Source organism: Chelon labrosus (assembly GCF_963514085.1).
Source record: "Chelon labrosus genome assembly, chromosome: 2".
In the NCBI taxonomy this organism is placed as follows: Eukaryota; Metazoa; Chordata; class Actinopteri; order Mugiliformes; family Mugilidae; genus Chelon; species Chelon labrosus.
The window spans coordinates 27,130,076-27,154,618 of record NC_140338.1 but is presented as its reverse complement, the minus strand read 5'-3'; the positions used below and the strand labels follow the sequence as shown (position 1 = coordinate 27,154,618).

At 42.8% G+C, this 24,543-nt stretch overlaps 1 protein-coding gene across 3 annotated transcripts; it reads right to left on the bottom strand.

Annotated features, from left to right (window-relative positions):
• Positions 1–509: 509 nt before the first annotated feature.
• On the bottom strand, positions 510–24,543 carry tsc2 (TSC complex subunit 2). 3 transcript variants are annotated; one of them, XM_084565645.1, is made up of 42 exons: positions 24,316–24,543; positions 22,454–22,625; positions 22,267–22,353; positions 22,075–22,185; positions 21,849–21,996; positions 20,807–20,924; positions 20,658–20,706; positions 19,989–20,114; positions 19,759–19,832; positions 19,528–19,654; positions 19,100–19,243; positions 18,873–19,010; positions 18,665–18,768; positions 18,483–18,564; positions 18,061–18,216; positions 17,832–17,951; positions 16,609–16,731; positions 16,423–16,529; positions 16,161–16,326; positions 15,227–15,349; positions 15,003–15,137; positions 14,591–14,780; positions 14,250–14,343; positions 14,059–14,161; positions 13,348–13,442; positions 11,137–11,277; positions 8,438–8,599; positions 8,169–8,324; positions 7,066–7,178; positions 6,518–6,760; positions 5,965–6,207; positions 5,145–5,234; positions 3,558–3,715; positions 2,426–3,033; positions 2,105–2,183; positions 1,933–2,019; positions 1,659–1,845; positions 1,416–1,555; positions 1,253–1,331; positions 1,077–1,168; positions 887–985; positions 510–787 (listed from the first exon to the last, which is right to left on the bottom strand). In XM_084565645.1, exons 2-42 carry the CDS (start codon positions 22,586–22,588, stop codon positions 620–622), a joined length of 5,700 nt encoding a protein of 1,899 aa, XP_084421771.1. In that variant the 5' UTR covers positions 22,589–22,625; positions 24,316–24,543; the 3' UTR covers positions 510–619. The 3 variants fall into 3 exon arrangements, with proteins under 3 accessions (XP_084421771.1, XP_084421769.1, XP_084421770.1); XM_084565643.1 differs by lacking the exon at positions 5,145–5,234 and having other exon boundaries at positions 24,316–24,541; XM_084565644.1 differs by lacking the exons at positions 5,145–5,234; positions 11,137–11,277 and having other exon boundaries at positions 24,316–24,540.

Sequence of the window (24,543 nt, the reverse complement as noted above, 5' to 3'; positions counted from 1 at the left end):
TAAAGCCTGTGAAGCCGAGGGCATTTTCCGGTCATTATTATCTGTCGACGGTCGACATTGTTATAAAAAATAAATAAATTCTAGTTTCTTTACTCAGATATAAACAAGTATAAGATGTGTTTTGGGAGGCACAGAGGTGTTGTCGTTAGCACTGACTCCTCACAGCAAGAAGGTTCTGGGTTTGAATCCATCGGCCGACTGGGCCTTTCTGTGTGGAGTTTGCATGTTCTCCCTGTGTCTGCGTGGGTTCTTTCTGGGTACTCCACCTTCCTCCCACCGTCCAAAGACATGCTTGTTAGGTTAACTGGTAATTCTAAATTGGCCGTAGGTGTGAGTGTGAATGGTTGTCTGTCTCTCTGCGTTAGCCCTGTGATAGACTGGAGACCCCTCTCACTCAATAACTGCTGTGGATAGGCTCCAGAGGACAAGCGGTTATGGAAAATGAATAAATCAAGATGTGTTTTTGGAGTTTAACTCCCTATATGGGGACCAAGAAAGAGCACAACCCAACAGTTCAAACCTTTCTCATGGTCACTTTTTTATTCCGTACACAAATCTACACACAAACACGCGTCGTTTGTGGTTGTGTATGTGGGTATCTGCCAGGACAAAAATGTAATCAAACAAAATCCGTGAAATCATCCACTGTTGACACAAGTCTTTTCCTCTGCCCGGAGGCTTCGGCGTTTGGTGCTGGAGTGCTCTGCTGAAAAGACTTGCTCTGCTGAGTGTGACCTTGCGTCAGCGAGATGCCGGGAGTCGAGCGAGACTGAATGTCTTCTTGAGCCTGAACCATAGCAGAAAGAGGGCGAAATGGATTCAGTTAACGGGATAACATACAAGTCAAAGTAGCAATGTGGTGATGATCCATTTATTCCGTTCTTACTCTGGTCCTGATCCTCTTAATGTGTCGTAATCTTGCTAGCCATTTAGAGGCATACGCATCTGAGGGGTTTGCTCTGTACTGATGCACCAAAGAAGCCATCTGGGGAGAAACAAATGAGAATCCAGGCTGAGTAGGAATGTGTAAGCATGTCTGACAAGATGTGAGGGGTAGATATAATAGGAACACTTACATTTGCATGCAGAGCCATCTGTCTGACTAAGAGAGGAAGGTTGCGGTCTGAAACAATTTTCGCCACTGTTGTGTCTACTAACCCTTCAAGGTCTGAAAAGGAGAAAGAAGAAAGAAGGAATAAAAGCAAAAGACAGCAACAAGGAAGATCGCCAGAAAAAACAGTGATTAGCTCACCTTTGCGACACTGGAGAGTAACAAGGTTACATTCATAATCCAGTGGTTTTATAATGACTTCCACAAAGTTGAATTGGCCCTAAAGGAGGAAAAAAGAAAGAAGAGCATTTAAGGACAAAATGTATATTGTAGGGTCCATATTCTTATGCATGCATGCATCTACCTTGATTGTGCCCAGTTTGTACTCCTCTCCAGAGTCGTTGTACACAACCATGACAAAATCATTGCCAATATGTCGCTTTTTGTTGCAGCAGCCCTTGTCGCTCTCTCTGTTGGGCATCAGCGTGGCAATGTGAAAGATAGCTGCAGAGACACAATTTCATGTATAACACGTAGAGCAGACTGGCTGAGGGAAAACTAATTATTATGAATCTGACTTTATTTTTCCTATCATCCAAACACTAACCCTGCATGATGTCATCATGCCAGCAGTAAGTGAACTCGCCGTCATCTCCGTACTGGTCGAGTCCCCCGAGGAAGATCTGATCGGGGTCACAGTCTTTCAGGTGGATCAGCTTTCCGAGACCTGTGAGGAAGGCAGCGTACCTGTTCGAACCATACTCATTCGACAGGATGGCGACCTCATTGTTAACCTGGAGAGGATGAAGACATAATGTCAGAGCATTTACAAATGATATGACAGTGACAATAAGTTAAGACTAGAAGCCCTGTGTCCTCACCTGACCAGCTCCTACAAACACCACTCCGATCTTATGGGTGTCATAAGGAGGCATCTGGTCCAGAACCTTCACAGCACGATCTATGACCTACCATAAAGAAAACACAATGTACTATAAACTTTGTATACATGACACATGAGCAGATTCCGGTTCAACCTGAGAAACAACTCACCTGGGTTTTGGGCAGCAGCAGTGGCTTGTTGGCTTCATTCCCAAAGAAGGGAGAGTGGTACAGCTGAAGGAAGACAAAGCTTGAGGAGGCAAAAAGAAAGAGACATGCAAATTAAAAAGTGATTTCAACCTGCAGTTCCAGATTTTTTCTCATGTCAAACAATCTTTTGAGGATTATTAAAAATTTCTCCACAGGCAGACTGCCACTTTGAATCTTGAAATTGGAGCCAAGATGTGCTTACCGACTTCCCTTGATTCATTGTATCATTTAATTTGGCAAGACCGAGGCTGCACTAGTTTCTTGTGTAAAATTGTAGAGTACCTGGGACTAAGTCCAGAGATTTTCTCTGTGTTGCTGGGTCCAGGTCGACTGTGGTAGGAGTCCCTGTCTGTCCTCCTCTCCCTCCTGGAGGAGGGGGCTGACACTGAAATGGTGTGACCCCGGGGCCGGTGGCCTCCGCTGGGGGAGATAGGTCCAGGTTGTGCTGGCGCTGTCGGAAAAGCCAGCCTCAACACTGCTCCTCCACTCTGAGATGGCGCTGCACCTGGCCCTTCAGCTCCTTGACTCTGACTTCCCAGTCCGTTAATGTCCCCTCCTGTGCTTCCTTCCACTTTGTCTTTTTCAAAATGAGGCTGCTGGGGTTGAGGTTTGCCATCTGAGGGGGCTCTGGGTCGAGATGTGTCTTCCAGAACAGGCTCTGACTCCATAGCAGCTTTGGTGAAGGCTTCAGGTAATGTTTGGAGCTCTGGTGATGAGCTGGATTTGTTGAGCCCATGACTCTGGGACTGAGCGTGGCTCTGGAAGGGTAGGTCAGGACCCTGGCTGCCTGGGGTGGAGAGTCCCACTGTGGGCTGATCAATGGGAATGGCTCCCTCGCTCACTTCTTCCAGAGTCGACTTTTCATCATCTTGACTGGAGGTGGAGGAGGACTGAAATTTAAACAGAAGAGCACTGTAATGACAGCTGATTTTAATTTTTAAATAGGTGAGTTAATTTCTAAAAGATCCACAACCACAGTATGGCTCTGTAAGGGCAGAATAATGATTGGGGACGCTTCTTTTTGACTGTGCTGGCCTGTCACTTATTATAGCAAGGGTGAGAAAAACTGCTTAAACTGAGTTTAGGATACGTTGAATCTCAATCAGCTGATAATCAAACAGCACACGTAGTTAAGATGCTGTGACAAACCTTAATATAACACCATCACAGCTTTTACACCAATCAGGTATAACATTATGACTATTGTGTAGGTCTCCCTTGTGACACATGGTCAATGTTATTTACTTCTCCTGTCAGTGGTCATAATGTTGTGGCTGATTAGTGTAGGTGTGTACCACAACAACCTTATGAAATTAAATGTAAGTGGTGTGTTGTTCAATTACTGCTCAAGCCATCAGTTAGAATATGTGTGCACATGTGTTTTTGTGAACAGGGACCAGCACCAGATACGTACCCTGCTGAGTGTTCCCGGCGGTGGGGTCTTTGTGAACTTGTCAGCAGACATGAAGATGGGATCAGAGGACATTGGCTCGAACTCTTCACTTTCCAGCCAATCGGGAGGGGGGTGTGCACCGGTGACCCCTGACCCCTCCTCCAGCACCACCACAGAGTCTACAGCAGGACAAAGCAACAACCATGGGGCTTAAATGTGGACATACACACAAAGAACTGCAGTAGAGACACACAAACATTGTAGTGTTGTCCACTGTTAGTTACATAATCAGAAACCCACATGTTTATTCAGGTGTAAGATTCTGACAAACATTAAATTTTGACATCAACACCTCACACACATTCTAGTCAAATTAATCACTACAACATAAAATAGAATCATACGCATCCATACTGATCGACAAACTGAGAGGTAATCAGCCAAACAGCCATGTGCAAAATCATGACCTTACAGTGAGTCCAACCTACAAACACTGAGCTAGACAGCCCAAACAGACAGATCAGTGCGGCAGGCAGCATCTATCCGTCACTGCTTCATCTACTCAATTTCCATCAAGACGCATGCATCGGTTTGGCTTGTTGGTTATCTCAGCCCAAACAAATTGTAGCTACTGCAACAGCAGCCCAGACCAGGCTCCCCAGTCTCGCATCTCCCAAACAACTCTCTCTCTACTTTCAAAGAGGAAGAAGAGAAACGCAATAATAATCACACACGCCCTCAATAGTACAGCTCAGAGAATGTCTTCATCGCCCTACTGGTCAACCAGTAAAGCCAGGAAGCGCATGTTACTCAGATGAGGTCTGGGCTTTCCTGTTGACAACATCAGACAGTCAGTGGTTAAAGGTCAACCTGGGAGTATATTTCAGAAACACAAGAGTTAGAGAAGATGATTATGACGGGAAAACAAATGATGAAAGGAGTCAAAAAAGAAATCATGATCGATCCTTAGGTGTCATTGGCCTGACTGATTCGAGTGCAGGCACGTTGTCATCATCACTCATAGAAGACCCTCCCTCCCGTGTTAATACAGTAGAAGACTGATGAGTAAAGCAGAAATGCTGAATTTCTTAACTTGTACAATATTCAAGTATAAAACAGCAGGTCTTTTGCACTGGGTAAGTTTGACGTTAATTGCGAGTCCTTGCGATCTTGTCTAACGATGAGAAGATTGAAACGAGACAGGTTCTCTTCTGGTTTTTACTACACTTTAAACACATCAAAAAGTCACTTATCTACTTGATAAAAATAAATCTGCAACCATGAGATGGTTAGCTTTAGCTGCCGCCATTTCTAAAAGATGGCTTTATAATAAACAGACCGATATGACCAATATGTGATGGTTTTAATATTCTATACTTGTTGACAAAGCTGTCTTTGTCTTAGATCTTGTGTATTTAATTGCCAATAAGAAGAGCTAACATACGGCTGTCTTTGCCAACATATTAAACTTCCAGTGGCAGGGGTGTAATGTAACAACTTGTAGTTGGTGCTTGCAGACTGCTGTATTGTACAAGCGAGAAGAAATATACTACACCAGGAGTTTTCGAGAGAGGGGAGGTGTGGGGTCACACATGTGGTGGACGGTACCTGCCCAGGAAATGCTCCTGTGCAACCTGCCAGGGGCCGGAGGGCCTGGGGGGGCAGTGCCCAGACCCAGAGACCAGAGAGAGTCACCCACTGCAGGCGGGATGCCAGCAGACGGGTCGGTGGCACATGAAGCCACATTACACGCAGCCAATCACAAACCAGCATGGTGGTGAAGTTGAAGAAACATGAAAAGAAACCAGTCAGAACAAGAAGGGAAAAACTCAATGGCACTGAGAAAAAAATGATGAAAGAAAGAGCAGAAAAAAAAGCTGAAAAATAAGGACAAAATGTGAGGGTAAATAATTGGAAGAAATGGAGGCCCAGAGCAAGAAAAAATAAATGGGATACCAGGCAGCACTGGAAATTAGGCTTCTGCTTAAAAAAATAAAAAAAAAAAAGAAAAAAAGGGGGGGGGAACATGACTTATAAACAAGAGGTTGTCACAGCAGTGATAATTGACAATCACTGACCTGACAGAATCCAAGCTGGACTATTGATCACCTACAGCTTCAAATCAAGTAGTTACAGACAATTTGTCATTTGGCTCAGTCCATTTAAGGGGGACCAAGAATAAGCTGTCAGGAAGACAAGGGAGATGCATCCATGCATAACATTTCATGTCAGCTAAGATTTTCTGTTCTATAGCTCACTATTCAGGATATTTCTTGTATTCTGTTGTGTTTATTTTAAAGATGACACAATGATCGCAAATTTGTGGGACAAATAAATCACCAGCACAAATCAAGATGATAGAAAAAACATGACAAACTTTCTGATATCTCTCGCTTTCTCAGTTCAGACACTTCAGACTGTTGCTCACCAGTATTGGAGCGTTGGATTAGGTTTGCCTTTCCCCCGACATTGCTGTGTGTTTGGGTTAGGGGCTCAGAGACAGGCGGCGGTGCAGCTGTGCTGGCGGGAGCGCTGGCTGTCTGAGTAGGAGGCTCCTTTACTCCTTCCATTGCCATTAAAACACTAGAGAGTTCCTGAAGCGGCATGTTACCGAGCTCGGAGGAGAAGGGGCTGGGTGGGTTCTCCAAACACATCAGCCAACTTGTGTTACCTGTAATGAGAGAGAGAAGGACCAATACAAAAAGGAAGACAGGGAGAGAACCAGAAAACACACCCATACTGTTATCACCCAATAAAACATCTACAAATGAGTTTCACTGATGTCAAGCCTCTGTAAATAGCTTTTCATATTGTACTGAAATTTAGGACAAGGGGAACAAAATCCATCTAAAAGGAAGATCTGCGTTAAAAACATTGAGCTAATATGTACTTCTGGCCAAAGCTGAGAATGTTAAAAATACAAAACAAAAGACAGCCACTGAGCCAAAGAGACCGGTAGAGTTTGTTGACTGGTGACGTACCCGATGGCCTCCGTATGAAGATCTCTGCCCAGCCCTGTGTGAGCATTGGGACAAACTCAGCCAGGCTGGGGTTGTCTTTGAGAGTCGGAGGTGCAGATGGGGCGGCGGAGGTGGAGGAAGGAGGACCCAAACTATCCAGGGCAGGACCAGAGGAGGGAGACAATGGAGCAGCTAACTCGCTCTCCGAAGGGGACACCAGAGGACTTAGACTCTGAGCAGGACCGGCACGTAGAGCGTGGCCACCTGGTATATTGATACAGGCAATAAGAGGAAAGGTCATCATTATTTTTCAGAATCTTCTTCTTTTGCACAGGGCCAGCATCCTAATAATATGCAATTTACTGTGCAGGAAAAAATACACATCTGCAAAAAACATAGAATGCAAGGTATTATAATGATGAGCAAACACAAAATTAGCATTCAATTTAAATACTGACAAACACGTAGACTAATGATAAATAATGCAGGAAATATTTCTCACATGCATTAAGCGAGGAGATCGATTATTTCCCATTTAAGTGTTACTTGCCCAACGGCAAATGTATTACCTGACATGGAGCGGACTCGTATACGTGTGGCCCTGCTGTGCTGCTGACTTGACTGTGACTCCAGTTTGGCTGGAGCCTCTTTGGTCATTCTGGTGTGCAGTGACGGATCCGACCTGTAGGGTCGGGAGAGCAAACAAAAGGATTACAAAGCAGTTGCCAAGACAATGCTAGCTGCCCTGTCAGGCAGCATTTAGCCAACATCACCATTTAAGTTTTGCATTTCAGCATGTATATACACTGCCTGGCCAAAAGAAAAGTCACCACCTGGACTTAACTAAGTAAATAGTTACGAGCCTCCTATTGAATAATTAATGCTGGCAACAAGTTATTTAACCCCAACTGATGTAATGAGGACTGGGCCTTTCTGTGTGGAGTTTGCATGTTCTCCCTGTGTCTGCGTGGGTTCTCTCCGGGTACTCCAGCTTCCTCCCACCGTCCAAAGACATGCTAGTTAGGTTAATTGGTGATTCTAAATTGGCTGCAAGTGTGAGTGTGAATGGTTAGACTGGCGACCTGTCTAGGGTGTACCACCTCTCGCCCAATAACAGCTGGGATAGGCTCCAGCCCCCCGCGACTCTCCAGAGGACAAGCAGTTACAGAAAATGAATGAATGAATGAATGAATGAATGAATGATGAAATGAGTAGCTTCTCATTTCTCAACAACCATGTCTAAAGACACATCCTGTGGTCGTGGAAAATATGCTAGTCTGTTTGAGAAGGGTCAAATCATTGGCATGCATCAAGCAGAGAAAACATCTAAGGAGACTGAAGAAACTACTACAGTTGGGTTAAGAACTGTCCAACGCATTAATAAAAACTGGAAGGATAGTGGGGAACCATCGTCTTCGAGGAAGAAATGTGGTTGGAAAAAAAATCCTGAAAAATGTCTGTTTTTTTGCCTCAAGCTGTTCGCCTGAACAGAAAACATCATCCTCTCTCTTTAGAGCTTTGATTTGTGTAAGAGAAAAAAAAAAAAAAAAAAAACCTTTCGAAGGAAAAACAACTATGGAGGATGGTCACGTCTTTCACTCACTGGAGACAGAAATGCAATAGATGCGAGTCAAGTAAATAGAAGAAGAAACACTGTGCAAGTGTGCACCACCTGGTCATTTCCCCTCCTCCCAGACGATCGGACATATCCAGGCCCAACAGCGCTTGCGTTCGGACTCCTCCGCTTGTAGTTATAGTCACCAACTTGTTGCCCACCAACCACGTCAAACTGCGACCTCCTGCCAACAGGAACTCAGCAATGGGAGACCTAAAGTGAGGCCAAAATCATCACTGCTGCAGCGTCTTATTCCACAGACATCACCGGTATAAGCTGCCAAATACCATAAAAATGCACAGATTTCAAAAAAAGTCCATACCAACCTCTTGGGCAGTGCAGAGAAGTTAGAAAAGACATATCGTGCCATCATGTCCAAGCAGGTCTCAGTGAGCTCCAGGTGGACAGTCTTCAGCCCCTCATCTGCCTGAGTTACTGCATTTTCATCAGCAGAGCCCAGACTGCAGGTGGTGGTTGAGGTCTGCATCCTATAGGAGTGAACAGAGAGATGGCTTAATAACAGCAGAGAAGCGAGAGGAGAGCACACGGGGTCATGATACATTTTAATATTTAAAGAGATGTACATGCAAGGCCTGATACACAGCTTCAGTAAGAATTGATAGGAAAGTGCCGTACAAAAACACACAAACAAAGCTCATGTTTCTGCTTATATCACATGCAAACATTTATATGGATACATGCATCCAAGGATGTGTAGGATTTGCAAATGCCCCATTAAGTCCATTTTCAAGTCACATGCTGGGATATGTGGCCTCTTAGGCTGTAATACCCCGCTGGTTATCTGCCTAAATGTAAATAAGCTCTGTGTAGGAGACTAAAGGGATCTGTTTTGTAACATATTTCGATGCTGAAAAACCAGCAGGTAGCAGCTGTGCGTGCAAATGTGTGAGTCAGTGTGTTCAGCGGCGCGCTAATGTCTCAGCTGAAGCCAAATCTCTTCATTAGTGTTTGATGTAGAGTGAACAGGACCTCTTTGTTTCCACAAGAATCATTACCGTGAGCTTTACTTGACAAATATGGTTAAAAGCAAATTCATAGATGTTAACATCCATCTCAGTCAGCTCTAGAGAGACACTAAATGTGTAGTGAAAGCCTGCTTTATGCTGCTCAGAAGTAAACACTCTCAAAACAAACAAATGAGATGTCTCTGTTCATCATAATGAGGAGTATCGAAGACAGGCAGATAACCAGATCAGGATGAAATAAAGACACGAATATTCAACAAACTGGGCAGAAATCAGAATTATAGAACTGATGTAGCTGTAACTATTCCATACAAATATGTATCCAATTTACATGATACACTATTAAGGTTGGCAGCGGGCTGTATTGACAGGAATATCTCAAATAAAGATTAATATTCTCAAGACTGCCATGCATTGTACTTAAAGATATTCTCATTATAAAATCCAGTTCAGGTGTGTGCACGAAATGTTCTAATCATGAACATACAGTTTATGCACCAAGACAGACTTCTAGTGCTGCTGTGCAAATGTATGTATTCTTTGTTTTAGATAGAGAGAGATTAAATCCCTCTATCTCAGGCCGATTCCCAGAATGTGAGTCAACAACTATTTCACACAAGTTATACTCACCATTCTTCTATTATTTTATTTTATTTTTTTCATTTCAATGTCTAGCAGACACATACTCAAAAAAACATGACCATGAAATGCTCATGACTGAAATAATATGCGTTCTCTGCTTTACAATCCTTTCCCCAGCTTCACTTCATTGAATACACTACAAGAAGTAAAAATTTGATTCTTTAGTGAGCGGCACAACAAAGCTCCAGAAACCGAATAAAACTGTGTTTTGGCTTTATTTTTAATTTATTTTATTTTTTTATGATTATGGCACATTATAGTCTCAAAGTTTAAATAATGGTCATGTTGCCTTGAGATGGAATGAGTGTCCACCATCAGTCAGGTTTCAGATTTAAAACATACAATGAGTTCTCTGAGGAACAAAGCAGATTTGCAGTCACTTGAAGCTGAAGCAGGTTACACAGATCTACACTGCAGTTGTTTAGTCCCACTAAGTTCTGTGTTTCACATTAAATAATAGTTTCAAACATACTGTGCTTTTGCTGCCATCTGCTGGGAAATATGACATATTCAATGTGGTGGCACTGAAGCCACATGGCGCAACTGCAGTGTTAGATCATATGTCAGATACTCGAGCAGGTCAGCCTACCAGAGACGAGCAAACAACAAGTGCAGAGAAAAGTGGGCCATGAAGTGTTTGTGTATATATGTGTGTGGTGATACGAATGAGCTGAGTCTGTTGGTCAAGCTGAGTTCACCTCAGCCTTGTTAACCCTAAAATCTCACACTAGGAGATTGCCATGGTCATAGCAGCACAGTAGTTGTCTGAGTGGGGTAAAATAAAAACCCAAATTATGTCAAGCAAGCTGTTGTCCCAGTCAATGGCCAAGGAAACATTAGTGCTCTCCCACAAACTAGGAGTCAAAGTTGTAGGTTGCAGGTGTCAGTGAAAAATATAAAATCCCTTCATTTTGAATACACATGCTTTGCTCCAGTCACTCCTGCCATTCATTTGTTGTTAGGTTAATCAAAACCAGTCAGCAATACACCCAGCAAAACAAAGATCAAAAACAAAAGGTAGATTAAATACAAACTAAAAAAAAAAAAGCTAAATCTGTGTTAGAGCAAAATCAAACAGAAAAACATCATCGTGGATTAAGGTGTGTCTACAAACACAGCATGCAAAAGCAAATAATGAGGATCTTAAAAATTGAAAAAAGTATGACCACAGCCAAACCAAAAATGTCATCACACAAACCTTCCTCCAGCATGCACCACCCGCTCCCGGTGTCCCTGGCAACAAACCAACCCAACGGCCACCCCAACGGACCTGCATGACAATGACCCTACACCCCGTCAACCATCCCACGGAGGAAGCAACAAGTGTAGAAAGCAAGTGTTTGGGCTGTTGTTCTTTTTGTTTGTTTGTTTTGTTACCCAGAAGGCTCTTCTCTAACCTGCGGACCGCATGTTCGGAGACACTGATGCTGCGGGAGCGGAAAGCGTCCATAGCTGATAGATCCCTCAGCTCTTTAACCGGAGAGCTGCTGCTATTGGCTACCGCTGCTGCTGCCTTTGCCACTTTTGCCGCCCGCAGACTGGGCGGTGAAGAGTATCCACGGCAAAGGGCGAGGGGAACGGGCCAGGGATGGCGTTACGGTGGCAGTGAGGGTCATCATGAAGGCGGCAGTGGTTTGGGGAGTGTGGGGGGAGGAGTGTGGTTTGAATGTATACCAGGAAGCAGCAGGAGTCATCACCCGCGCACCAGAGCAATGCGAGCAGGTGATGTGGAGCCATATGCCACGCACAGGGGGAGGGGGCAGAGTACAGAGGACATGGCCACAAAGGTCAAAGGGCAGGCATCACATGGGGGGAGGGGGGGGGAAATCAGGAGCAATGTGGGAAGGATCCAGGATGACACAACCACCCCCCAAAACCACAACCACAACGCAGCACCCAATGGCAGGAGGCAGCGGAGGGAGGGGGGTCAAATGAAGAAAAAACAAAACAAGGTGAAAATTAACAGCAGTGAACATCATGAATCAGATCACAGGAGAGCGGAGAAAGAAAAAGAGGATAACAAAAGGCTATACATCAACTGAATGGAAACTGGACAAGCTACAGCAAAGGGTAAAAACAGCTTCTGCTATTAAGAAAGAAAAACACACAGAAAAGTATTCAGGAGAGCAACAAAATAAACATTATATCACACAGCAGGTTTAAAGTGAACACTAGTAGCATAAATAGTAGGGATAGACTCAGCTCAGGGCTTATATAATAGCAGTTAAAACAAGACCAGAAAAACAACTAGAAGAAAAGAAATGCTGGATTAAACTTGAGGGTTGGAGTACAGCAAGTCTCGACTAAATATTAAAGGTGAGGTCAGAACATTGTACTGGATAATAGTCAAGTGTATTCAAAGATACTTTGATCTCTCTTAATTTAATCTTCACATCATAATCAATAGTGTTAGAGAAAGGGTTTGAGTAATCTGACATGCAGTACTCCGACCTCACAGCGAGCAATGAGCAGCACAAACACAATGATACCACAGTATGGAATAAACTGAGGGTGGTTGAAATAGAGGATCAGTAGAGACTGAAGTTAGCAGAGGAGTTATGTTTTACTGTGGAAAGCTGCGATGCGGAGTGCTCCTTGCTACAAGAGCAGCAAGGGTCTGATGAGGGTTTTTTTTAATTAACAAGTGAACGCCGGGCATAAATAATTCTGAGGAGTTGAACTATATGAAACTCTGGGCTCAATGACACATGGGGAGGCAATGTCATATGTTATTTTGGTAACGTCCGAACCAATAATGCAGTCTTGACCACATTTTAACTGCTACTATGTGTTTTTGAAATAAGCACCGGATGCATTGGGAAAATACTGGTTTAAGTAGGTACACCAAGTCGTATAATTTTTAGAACTTGTGTGAAAACATCCACAATAGTCATTACAGGTCACTTTTGTTATGATGCCTGTCCAAACAACCCGACATTAGGACACTGCTCAGGTCTCTGGAACTGGATCGATATCAGTTCAGTCCCCTCCTTCTCCCTTGATCACTTACACTCAGCTACAATGAGCGGTACCTTTGAATGTGTGCTTTTACTCTACAATGATAGGCCAAAGTGAAAGATGGTGTATTGCGCTCATGTAAAATCTGATGTCATAAACAGCAGTCGGATGGTGAGATGTGACTGCAGAAGAAAGGAAATAGTCCTTTCCATGTAACATTGCTGTGTATGTACTTTTAGAAGATACAGGTGGTAGACACAGCACAGAAACATCTGGACAGTTCAATAAAAGAATGAATATAAAATAACATGACATTACACAGGGTTCATGTTATTTAGTCCACCCCCTGTATGTCATTAAGATGAGGGGGAGTGAGTTTTAAACAAAAAAATTTAAAAAAATCGTGGCGGGGGAAGAACACATTTAAAAAAACGGAAAACAGCATAAACAGTAAATAAAATGAACTAATGATCACCATGGCAACCTGAGAGGAGTCATCGCAACATTCGCGCCACAGTGCTAGTCATGCTGAGTCCCCCGTTACCTTGGCAACCCCCAAACCACTAACACAGCAATGGCCGCATGTGCAGTGTGAGGTGCTGCTGGTCTGTACGTAAGCAGTTGTAGCTGAGTGTGAATATATGCTTTACCTCTTGGGCCTTTCATTGAGGCTGGTGCTTCGGGCACGAAATGGACTTTGCTCATGGCTGTCATCGAACGGAAGCAAGGCGTTGGAACGCAAACCCTGGAAAAAGAGGCAAACACATAAATGTAGATACAAAGAAATAAAATGTAGTTAAGTGAGTCCAGGAGATAACAGCTTGGCTTAGTATAAAGGCAAGGAAAACAGCTAGCATGGCTCTGTCCTCATCTTATTCATTTAATTGAAGCAATGGATGCAAACCAAAGTGTAAAAAAACAAGTTGGGGTTTTACAGGGGGTTGTGTATGGGGGGCGTTTCTTGGCTAGGCATGGTAAATTTGCGGAGTCACTGCTTGTTGTTATTTCTCTTCTATTTTCAGGTTGAAACAAGAAACTTTCTACTAGCTGGAGATTCACGTTAACAAACTGGAACAAACTGTTAAACTGCTATACTAATTCTCTACAAGAAAGTATAGAGGCACATTCCTAAATATTCCCAATAAACTCTTCTTAGGTATCACTTGATAATGATTGAAAAACATCAGAACACCATTCTTTACAACACTGTGAGTGAGGGTCTCTTTCATGAATGCAATAGCAAAAGAATAAGATGAATGCACATTGATGACACTGATTTACATGTAGGAGGTTTGCTCATGTACTTTTTCTCAGTATTATATAACTGCACTTTGTATTATTAGTTTGAGAATGAGTTGTACCTTTGTGATGTACTGAACAAAGTCCTTGCGGAATGGGAGTCTGCAGCGTATGAACCACATGGCTATCACATGGTGGGCCAGGGACACGATATACTGATTGAACCTGAGAGGGAGGTTGGAGGAAACAATAAACAGGTCAAAGAATGTCTGTGCATCTGAAAATACTAAAGTTTATGTGTGTGAGAACTTACTTAGAGGGGTTAGTGTAGGGTAGTGAGATGGCAAACACACTAACGTATTGCTCAGCTACAAAGTTGGCATAAAGATGGGGGAGGCGCACCAGAGCTGTGAAGAAACAACACATCAGTGAATCACTGTCACCAGGTGCTCCCTTTGTAACAAAAAATGTTGGCTGGCTATCCAAAAACGCTTACAAAACGGCAACCGGACTTGAAGAGTTTCATCCAAGTAGCTTCTTCAGTTCAGAACTAAAAGGTCCAGTTGCCTTTCTTCAGCGTTTTTGGATATACCGTGACCAAGCGACTATGAACGTTCATGGACATGTTTACAACAAAAAGCTTTTAGTACTCACTGGAGAGAAACTCAAGCATAGGAGATGCCATGGCAACTGTAGCAGAAATGTGGGTAAGCTTGACAATAAGAGCAGGGAGAAGCTTGATCATGATATCAGGCATCTCCACGGTGCACATGGTGAGTGCCACCACACACTGCTTGGCACAGCGGTAAATGAGGCCTGTCTCGAGGCACTGAACCAGCTCTCTCTGCAGGAGGGGAAGGAAATTAACTAATGTCATTCCAGCTGTATTGACTGTTTCCATGTATGTTTGTAAAAGGCCTGAAAACCATTTATAATAGGATACAGCAACAGAAATGTGGATCTTCTGGCTCCAAACATCTGCCTAGAGCGTCGGTTTTAGAGCATCCTACAAACCTGTAGGTGATGCCACAGATGACTCTCAGTTCCTACATACTCATATTTGTACCTGTCTCGACTGCTCCAAGTAATTATGGTAGGAGGTGATCGCCTTAAGGACGGGGACCACCGCCAGCTGAACATCTGTGCGGGAGAACCCTTCTGGTGTTTTCTTCAAACGCTCTGAGATCAGACGATCCGTCACCTACACGGGCATAGAAGAGATCAACAGTGAATGTATTCACATTATGTACAGCATATAGGTTTGTTTGTAAATGTAGAACCTGGCACTACCATGCAGCAGAGAGTAGAGCAGAGCTGGTCTAAGCTGCACTGTGACGTGAGCAGCAAGACTTTGTATTGCAGCGTCCATGGCAGCTTGTCAAGGACGAGCTTCAGCACCTTCCAATCTGTCTCCTGAAAAGAAAAAAATATCCCATGTTTATTACTGTGAAGATTCTCCATCATCCAGGTCATGGTGTGCATGTATGTGTGTGTGTATATTGATATACACAAATAAAGTTTTCTGAATCTGAATGAATATCCAAGAAAAAAAAGAATACATAAACAAAGGCAGCCGGATTTGTTGAGTTTTCTTGAATTTCTAGGGTTTGTTAGCAACAGTGAGGACAACAACATCCACATTTTAGCCAGAGAAGACAGATGGTTTGAATGAGGAGTAAAAAAAAAAAGTTTCACCCCCATTCATACCTCTCTGGGATCTCTCTGGGAGAGATTCTTGCCATTAATGGACCATTAAAGAATAACTCATCTGGAGTTACTCTTTTAATTGCAGGTGAGTATTGCCACATTAACAGACCCTTGTCATGTGAGTTTCAAGCGTGCACCACCACAGATGTTCCTGATAAAAACCTAAACTCCCCACCAGTTATTTAAAACTCTCAAAGATATCTGGTTGTATGGTCTTGAAGAAAACTCAAACAAGTCCAGTAGCCTTTGTTTTTTGCATAAAGTATGTAAAATCTTTAAATGTAGCAGTGAGATCCTAGCTGTTAGTCTTTCTGTGTGGCATCCAAACAGCCTCGTAGTTAAGGCATATACCACATACCTGCAACAACCCTGATTTGATTCCCCCCACAGCTCTGTGTTGCATTTTAGAACCATTTTTCCTCTGTTGTTTAACTACGCAAATGTACGCTACCAAATAATCAAAACTAAGTGTATTTGGGTGATTTGCAATTATATTTGAATTATATTTTGCATATACCATCTTGAGGCACTGCAGAAGGACACTGAAGGCAGGTGCGTAGGGAAGGTAGGCTGAGCGTATTGAGGCTGCTGAAGCGGGAGGGGCTGCAGGGGGGACAGGGCTGCCAGCAGGAGGAGATGTTGAGCCTGTTGGTTTCTTTTCAGTGACACGCTTCTCTGGTTCCCTGAAACAACAAATTACACTGTGTTATGGTTTTGTTATTGTTAGATGATTGCATTATAATAAGACAAACATGTATGGCAAAAGCGTGTGTCATCACCCTGTGTCACAGTAACAGTAAGGGCTGAATCTCATGGCACCATCTTTGTTAGGAACCCCGAGACGGTGAAGAGAATCTGCACGCATCATTAGGAAGAAGTCAAACACCTGAAAGAAAAAGATGAAGAAAAATGAGCCTGCAGGAATGCACAGAGGAAGTAAGAGTTGAAAAATGTGTCACCCGTACCTGCAGTCTAATACTGGAAGCGATGGCTGAACAGTACTTGTTCTTGTAGTGAAGCTGCAGGTGGCTGATAAGCAACTCATAAACACGACTGGCGTGACTAGCTGGTAGGCTGTACAGTTTGCTCTGCCAGAGGAGAAAAATATGGAGGTTTATCACCCGATTCCACACTTGACAGATTAACAAAACACTTTGGCCTTGGTTTCAAGGTTCAGGTTCCATCATCTAAGAATAGAAGGTAGCTGATCATCACAAACACAACCCTGAAATGCAAAGTACAGCAGTGATGTTGAGGGAAAATAGGCTGGGTGCAAAATGATAACACAGATGGAAATATTCTTTTTTTTTTTTTTAAACCTGATTATTTTACCTTCCTACCCCTCAACCAAAACATTTAATGCTAAGTTTAGTTTGTTAAAGAATATCAACAAACTAGTGATTAAAAATCCACAGCCAAAAGAATCATTCATTTTTAATCTAAAATTTAGCTATGATCATTAAAAACTTTGGAGGCAGCTACGGACTTTTGGAAGTTTTCTGTCATGTAGCTGCTGAGTAACTAAAATGTCAGTCAAAATAATAACTCTAGTTACAACTACTTCTTGATACAGCATTTTGATGTTAGATTGAGAGTGGAGTACACGCAGATACTGCTCTTTGGTTTGTTTTGCAGTTAATGTAAGTTTAAAAAGCAGCTTTATTTGAAATGACCCTACCTATTGGCCAATATTTAATATAAAAACATATATTTAATGAAACAGATGTCAGACAGCCACATCAAGTCAGGCAATCCATTTCAGTTCCATTCAAATATGTAGTTACTGTATTTTGCCTTGGTTGGACAGAGAAGTAGACCAGAAGACTTCAATGACTTGTCATTGAATTGTGTTTTGTGGCATTGGTCTGTGTAGTAAAAGACAGGATTTCTGAATTTTGGTGGTGGTGAACATTTTGTTTACATAACAAAGACAGATGTTGAAGTGGGTTTAGATCATCACAACATGTGGTGACCATTTGGGTTTTGCCCTTCAGATGTCGTACTTTCAATAAAAATGTTTGGCTAAAAAAAAGTTGAAAATAAATTGTTGGGTCTTAATTCAGACTGGCCAAATAATGTACTGTAAATATGAAAACTCAAATGGGGTCATTTTCATTTTTTAACTATCAAACATTTCTCTTTCAATAAGTCAGTTTGATGAATTAAATGAATTTCTACATGTGTGTACCTGCAGGATTTCCAGCAGCCCCAGTATAGCAGTCCTGACATCCTCCATAGGCGACTCTGCCGTGGGGTCTCTCTCAGAAACTTCCACAGGCCCTGAACACACCAGAGAGCGGCTGGCCACCTAGAAAGAAATTGAACACTAGAATTATCCCAGCTCAGCAGAAATTAAGAAAATGAAATGACTTAATGAGGGTTAAAGTGAGACTGTGTGCGCTTATGTGTGTATGTACCCGTTCTATGATGTCCAGCAGGCTGGTGAAGTGATGTGTGTTGCAGCCCTCAGCAAGGTCCACCAGTAGCTGGGTAGCTTGTTTCCTGACAGCCAGATCCCGGTCTTCTGCTATCCCACTGAGCTGAGGTATCACCACCGTTTCAATTAATTCATCCTGGAGAAAAAAAATCAATAAAGAATATTTTGAGGAATTTCTTACAAGCTATGGTTTTAACAACCACGAGAAACTTGCAAATAAATGAAGATCACACTTTTTACAACATCAACAGTGAAGAGTAGTCCAATATCTAACTGTTCATCGTCAGTAAAACTTGCAGCCATGACAGAAGATGCAATAGACATCATCAACAGCCTATAATCTGTCTAGTGGACTGGAATGACACAAGATGCAGACACGTGCTGGTGTTTGAGCTTACAGACCTCATAGAGCTGTCGGTTCGTACTGAGAACAAAGGAGAGGATATGAAGAACCTTGATCCTAATCACACTTCGAGTCTCATTCCTTTCAGAAAAACACAGAAGGGGAGGAAGTTTTAGACAGAGCAGAGATGGAACAAGACCGGGATTGGGAATAAATTAAAATACAGTAACCTGCATCCTACCTGAAGAACTTCTCCATAAGACGGTAAAGACTCTGAATCCAGCCGTCCTTAGCGGGCTGGATAGACTGGGCCCTGTACGAGATGAGGGTCAGCACTGACGCATCCTGTCACACATGAGATTAAGATAATTAAAGAAGCAGCACTGTGTGTGAGAGCACTAAACAACAACACCGGGTGACAGAGAGAGTAGACCCTCAAATGCCCTTACAGGTCTCTTGTCAGCACATTTCTCGACTAGAATGAAGAACTTCTCTGTGGAGCCGTGGTAACCGTTCTGCTCATACAGCTCTTCCACTGTGGTCAGAAGCTCATAGACGATGGCCTTCAACTCTGCACTGCCTATTGTCTGTGGGCAGAGGTCAAACTAAGTCAAGCAAGAGCTGGTATTTTACTCTGTGTCTGCGTGCTTGTGCAATATACAGTATGTACATGTACCTGGATCTGCTGGAGGAGTCGCTCTATGATGCCCAGCAGGATGTCCCAAGTGACCACCTGCAGCTCTTTGCCGTACTTCTTGATCAGTCTTGTAATGGAGAGGACGATTTCATAGGAGACCACCTCATTGGCACTTGACATAGCCTGAATGGCAGAGATCAGGAACAATCACTGGTTTAGTATGTTCATACTGTCAAGAATAGTCTTCTTTAACTTTCTCGCATTTTCTTCTTTAATTTATCAATCTAGTTTCATTGCATCCTGTTTGATACAAGATGTTTTTGGTATGACTATGAACACAAACATGCACCAAGCCTATGCCACACACTAGTATACAAAATATTGAGAATTGACTTTGTTCTTTTGTTAAAGCGGATGTTAGTTTTGTTTTAATGGCAGGAGACTGTATGTCGGTGAATTAGTGTTACCTTGTAAAAAGATGGCAGAACAAGCGTTGGTGTGTTTTTGAGTGCAGGGAGTCTGTGTGCGCCCCACAGTGCCATTCCTACAAAGAATACTGCTCCTCTTAACAATGGTGCGTCCTCCATGTACACCCTAGTGGAGATTGCACAGAAACATGGACAGGAGAATCACGCTCTCTGAAACAATATTTCATATATTCATGAACATGTACCGTATACGTAATAAAGCAACAATACCTCTCCTCCATAATGCGGCACATGGTGTAAATAGCACTGTGGCCGAGGTGAGTCCCCAACACCTTCCTCATCAGCTGCGGACGCAAAGAGCAGCACAGCATGAGAAAAGACCAAATAACACAGAATAAAAAAACGGAGGAGGCACTTATGAATGCTGCCCCTTCAAATCAGAGAATTCAAACAAAAGGCAATTGTGCGTGCTTGTGCGTGTCTGCGTGTTCTTCTCTCACCTTCCAGCAGGATTCACAAAACTCCTTGACGTTGACGGTTCGACAGAGTGTGATGATGAAGACGGTGAGAGAGTCTGAGGGCAGGCAGTTGTAACATACCACCGCGTCCAACACTTGTAAAGCCACCTGAACACAACAAACACAGACAACGACAGTACATATGGCAGCAGATCAGCATCCAAGGCCTGCAGTTCAACTTGTGCTAAGGATGATGGTGAATACAAACTAACTACTTTCCAAGTAACACAACTATTATTTATGCATGTTACTTTCACTAAACAATGGCAAGATACTTTAGCATTAATATAACTAGGACTGTATGAGTCTCTAGTCACTGATCATAATATCTGCACGTTTTACACAGGGATCTCTTCTCCAGTCAATGTTATTGCAATGTTTCAAAACCTGCAGATAACTGAGGAATTCTGTATGTTACTGTAATTTATTGATGCAGGAACACAAAACAGAAAGCTACTAACATTTAAAAATCTGCAAAATATGATTTCTTCAACCTGTATGCAGGTTTTATAATGCACAATTTGCTATAGTGACATGGTAATTGCAGGCCCTTCTTGTTGTGTGACTCTACTGCCAGTAAACAAGAGCAGCTCAAAGAACTTTAGAAAGGGGATGATCGGCACATACTGATAAGAAAAAACAAATACCGACCTCAATGTCTGTTGATGATGTTGTTCTGTTACACAACATACAGATTTTCCTGCATAGAGCACAACAGAACAAGCATGTTAATAACATTTCCTGACTACAAGAATAACATCATGTGTATGTGTGTGTAAGAGACAGAATCTGTGACTCACTGGACCATGATGGAGACGTTTTGGTCCAGGTAGCAGCTGTTGAACTTGACCAGATTTACCAGAACATGGAGAAAATCTGAGGTAAGGCCTATGTCCATCCACAGGAGGACGAAACGGGCTGAGAGAAGAAAACAGAATCGGGCAAGGTTTATTATGTTAAAGAAAACACAAAATATACTCATATTATAGACTTATACACTCACTTACCAGTTCATTGCACTGGTGAAAACAACTCCATTCTAATATAACAGTTTTGCACAAAATCTTAGCATTGCAAAGGTTATGGTATTCAGGGTGAGTTTAAAATATCTGAGAGAGCTGTTAATTCAGCTATGTTTTAATTTTGGATGCTGTGGTTTGTTGGATTACTGAATTGTATTGAGTTGTATGTTTCCATTATTTTGACAACCCCATTTTAGTCAGTGGGCTAGGCTAAATAACAGAAACACTTTAGTGTTTATTTCAGTCCAGTTTAACAGTACCACAAACTACATCCTCCAGCATGATCATCCAGTTGAATTACCCCCTTTCTCAAGGCATTTTTAGAACAGGCATGAAGTTAAGATTTAATGAAGGACTGTTACATTAGACTGTATTTGTTTTCACTACCTAATGAACTGCCAAGGGATTTTATGAACGCTGTTTAAGTTACAAAACCACACAACAACCAGTGTAGCTCAAATACGATTGAATATGACATGCCGGGTTTCTCAGACAAACAGAGGTTTGACTATCTTGGGTGTGGCACGTCTTCAAATCAACATGTGCAAACCCATTAGCACTCCAAATACAATTATCCGTGCCCAAAATGCAGTGCTAAGAAAAAAGCTGCAGAATTGCGTAATATCAACACAAAGTTCACCTACAAAAACAAGCTGAAACTAATCTGTGGGACGTGATAGAGCCATAAACTCATCTGTGTTTAATAGTTGTTACTTCAAAGGTGAAGTCCTGTTTGAGATCAGTGGTATCTAGATTTTAAATTCAGAATCCAAAAACTAAGATTGCTGTTCATATATAAAGGTGTGCAGGTGTGTTTTACCTATGTCCTCCTCCAGGTATGTGATGTCCTTTCCATTTTCAGTCAGGGCCTTAAACACTTCCAGTCTGTCTGAGAGGTCCTCATTGCAGGGTTGGTAATCCCTGACCACCTTGAAAAAGTAGGCTCTCAGAGGGCCAAGCCGCTCGCCCTTAGCATAAACAGTAAAACTTTGTGAAACAGCATGAACTTTTTGAAAATGTTCTAGTGTGTGTGTGTGTGTTTATACCTGGCCCTGTATGATGGCCCTAAGCAGCTGCAGGACAGCATGTCTGGACTCTGGTGGCTGCTCTGGAGCCAGCATGTCCTCCACAGCTTTCCATACAGCCTCTACTGCATTCTGAATGACACGTGCACAGCTTTTAATAAATACGGACAATGCACATGTTTTCGTCAAGCGTATCAGAGCCAGAAAACTCACCTCCTCAAATTTTTTGGTTTTGGCAAGTTCACATATGTGGGTCATCATACGGACACGGCTGGTCAAGCCGCATTCTGGCTGAAGCTCCTGAAACACATCAGGTAAAGGAAGAAGGCCGTGAGGCAATGCAAGACACGATGGGGATACAAATAAAAGGCTGTGGACATGTTCAGTTTCTTCTACACACCTTTATAATGTCTGCTGTGATAATGAACTCAGAGGGTTTGTTGTCACTTTGTTTGCTCGGTGGACGTGCTGTTCCCAGCCCAAAGATCCCCTTCACCTTGTCCTTGAGACTCTCTTTGCTCGGCTGTTTATTCATGGCCAGGCCTGGAGGGGTGACAGACTACCCTGGCTGCCTGCAACAAAAACACATAATCAGTGTTTCCAGACACCATAATCCATTTTCCTGAGGCTCAAGAGATCATGTAGTAATGGTTTTAACCATAAAAATAAATACTGCAAGAAAATCCATGTTTTCCTTTTTGATCATTTCCCATTTACTGCTCTTACAAGATGTACATCTACCAGCCATCTGGCATGGAAACCAAATAACTCTTATCTGTTATTACAGTATCTGTCAGTAGGTGGGAATTATTAGGCAACGAGTGAACATTTTGGCCTCAAAGTTTACATTAGAAGCAGGAAAAATGGGCAAGTAGAATAATTTGAGAGACTTTGACAAGAGCCAAACTGGGATGCTAGATGACTGGGTCACACTATCTCCAAAACTGCAGCTCTTGTAGGGTGTTCCTGGTCTGCAGTGGTCAGTACCTATCCAACAGACGAGCTGCTGCAGCTTAAATTGCTGAAAAGGTTAATGCTGGTTTCAATAAAAAAATAAAAAAATAAAAGATCACATGATGCATCACAGTTTTACAAGATGGCAGCACTCGGGTCGCCTGCGGCTGCAATGGCTTGTGATAGCAATACAGATTGTAATGCTGATTTATTGTTTTGTTTTTAGACACTTTTATTTAAGTACTTGCGCCTTAAGCATTGCTACCTGAGCCATTTGCAACGAAATTTCGTTCATGTGTGCACCTGTGGTGTGTATTTTGAATGACAATAAAGATCTATCTATCTACTTTGTTCTGTATGGGATGAGTAGCTACAGACCAGTCAGGGTGACAATGGTGACCTCTGTCCACTGCTGTAAGTACCTACAATGAGCACATCAACATCAGAACTAGACCATGGAGCAATGGAAGATGGTGACCGAGTATGATGAATCATATTTTACATCATGTGGATCGCTTGGTGTGGATGAATCACTTATCTGGGGAATATTTGTCACCAGGATTTAAGGAAGACCCCCTTACAGTTACCATGAGGGTGTGCTTGGTCTGCAGCAATGTTCAGGTGGTGGTACGAATTAAAGTAACATCCACATAAATACCTAGATCCGGGATTCCCAGAATAACATTACCATGTGATGAGATCTTCAGTGTTATTGACTTCACAAGTTGCTGGTGCAATTAGTGTATAATGGTGTTGAAGCTAGCTTTGTGTCGGTTATTTTTGAACCTCTGGCACTAGACCAGAATGGGTTAATAAAGTTAGCAGCGACAGCACAGCACCAAGCATAACATACCGAACAACAACATTTTGTTGCACTGTTCATATGGGAAAGAAATATGGTATGGGTAATTTGGTTGAGAGCACCATTTAAGTTTCAGGAGTGAAGTTTGGAGCCGCAGCCTGTAAATGTGTAAACCCAGGGGGCAGGTTTAAAGAATTTGCTGTCATGTGGACTTGACAGAGAGACAGAGGGGAGGGGAGGTGAGCAGACAGACAACGACTGTTCTGTTTCACTCCAACAACAACAACAACCACCACTTCGGTGCAAGGTATCCTCCGACCACAACGACTTAAATCCGAGAACACCAGCCAACATAAACAATCCGTTATGAGAAATGCACAATGGCGCTGCTGAACCTTTAGCTTTGCATTGCTTGTCATAAGCTAGCATTTCTCTGTGGCACTGAAGGTCTGCTAGCTCAAAGTGCACCTCCCCCTCCTCCTCCCCCGTCTCCCCACTCCCCTCACCTTATTTAAGTCGCTTTCGGTTTCATTCGGTCGTAGTTTCGTCCGTATGCAGCCTACACTGTGGGTGCACTGGTATTACTCTATCCGCTGCCGAAAGCTTGTTCTCAGTCCTCCACTCCTCAACCGGATGCCACGCTAATGCTCTGACAGCAGCACTTCCTACAAAAACACGTTTGCCGCACTCACTCATGGGAAATGTAGTTCTGGGCTCGCTAAAAAAAAAAAAAA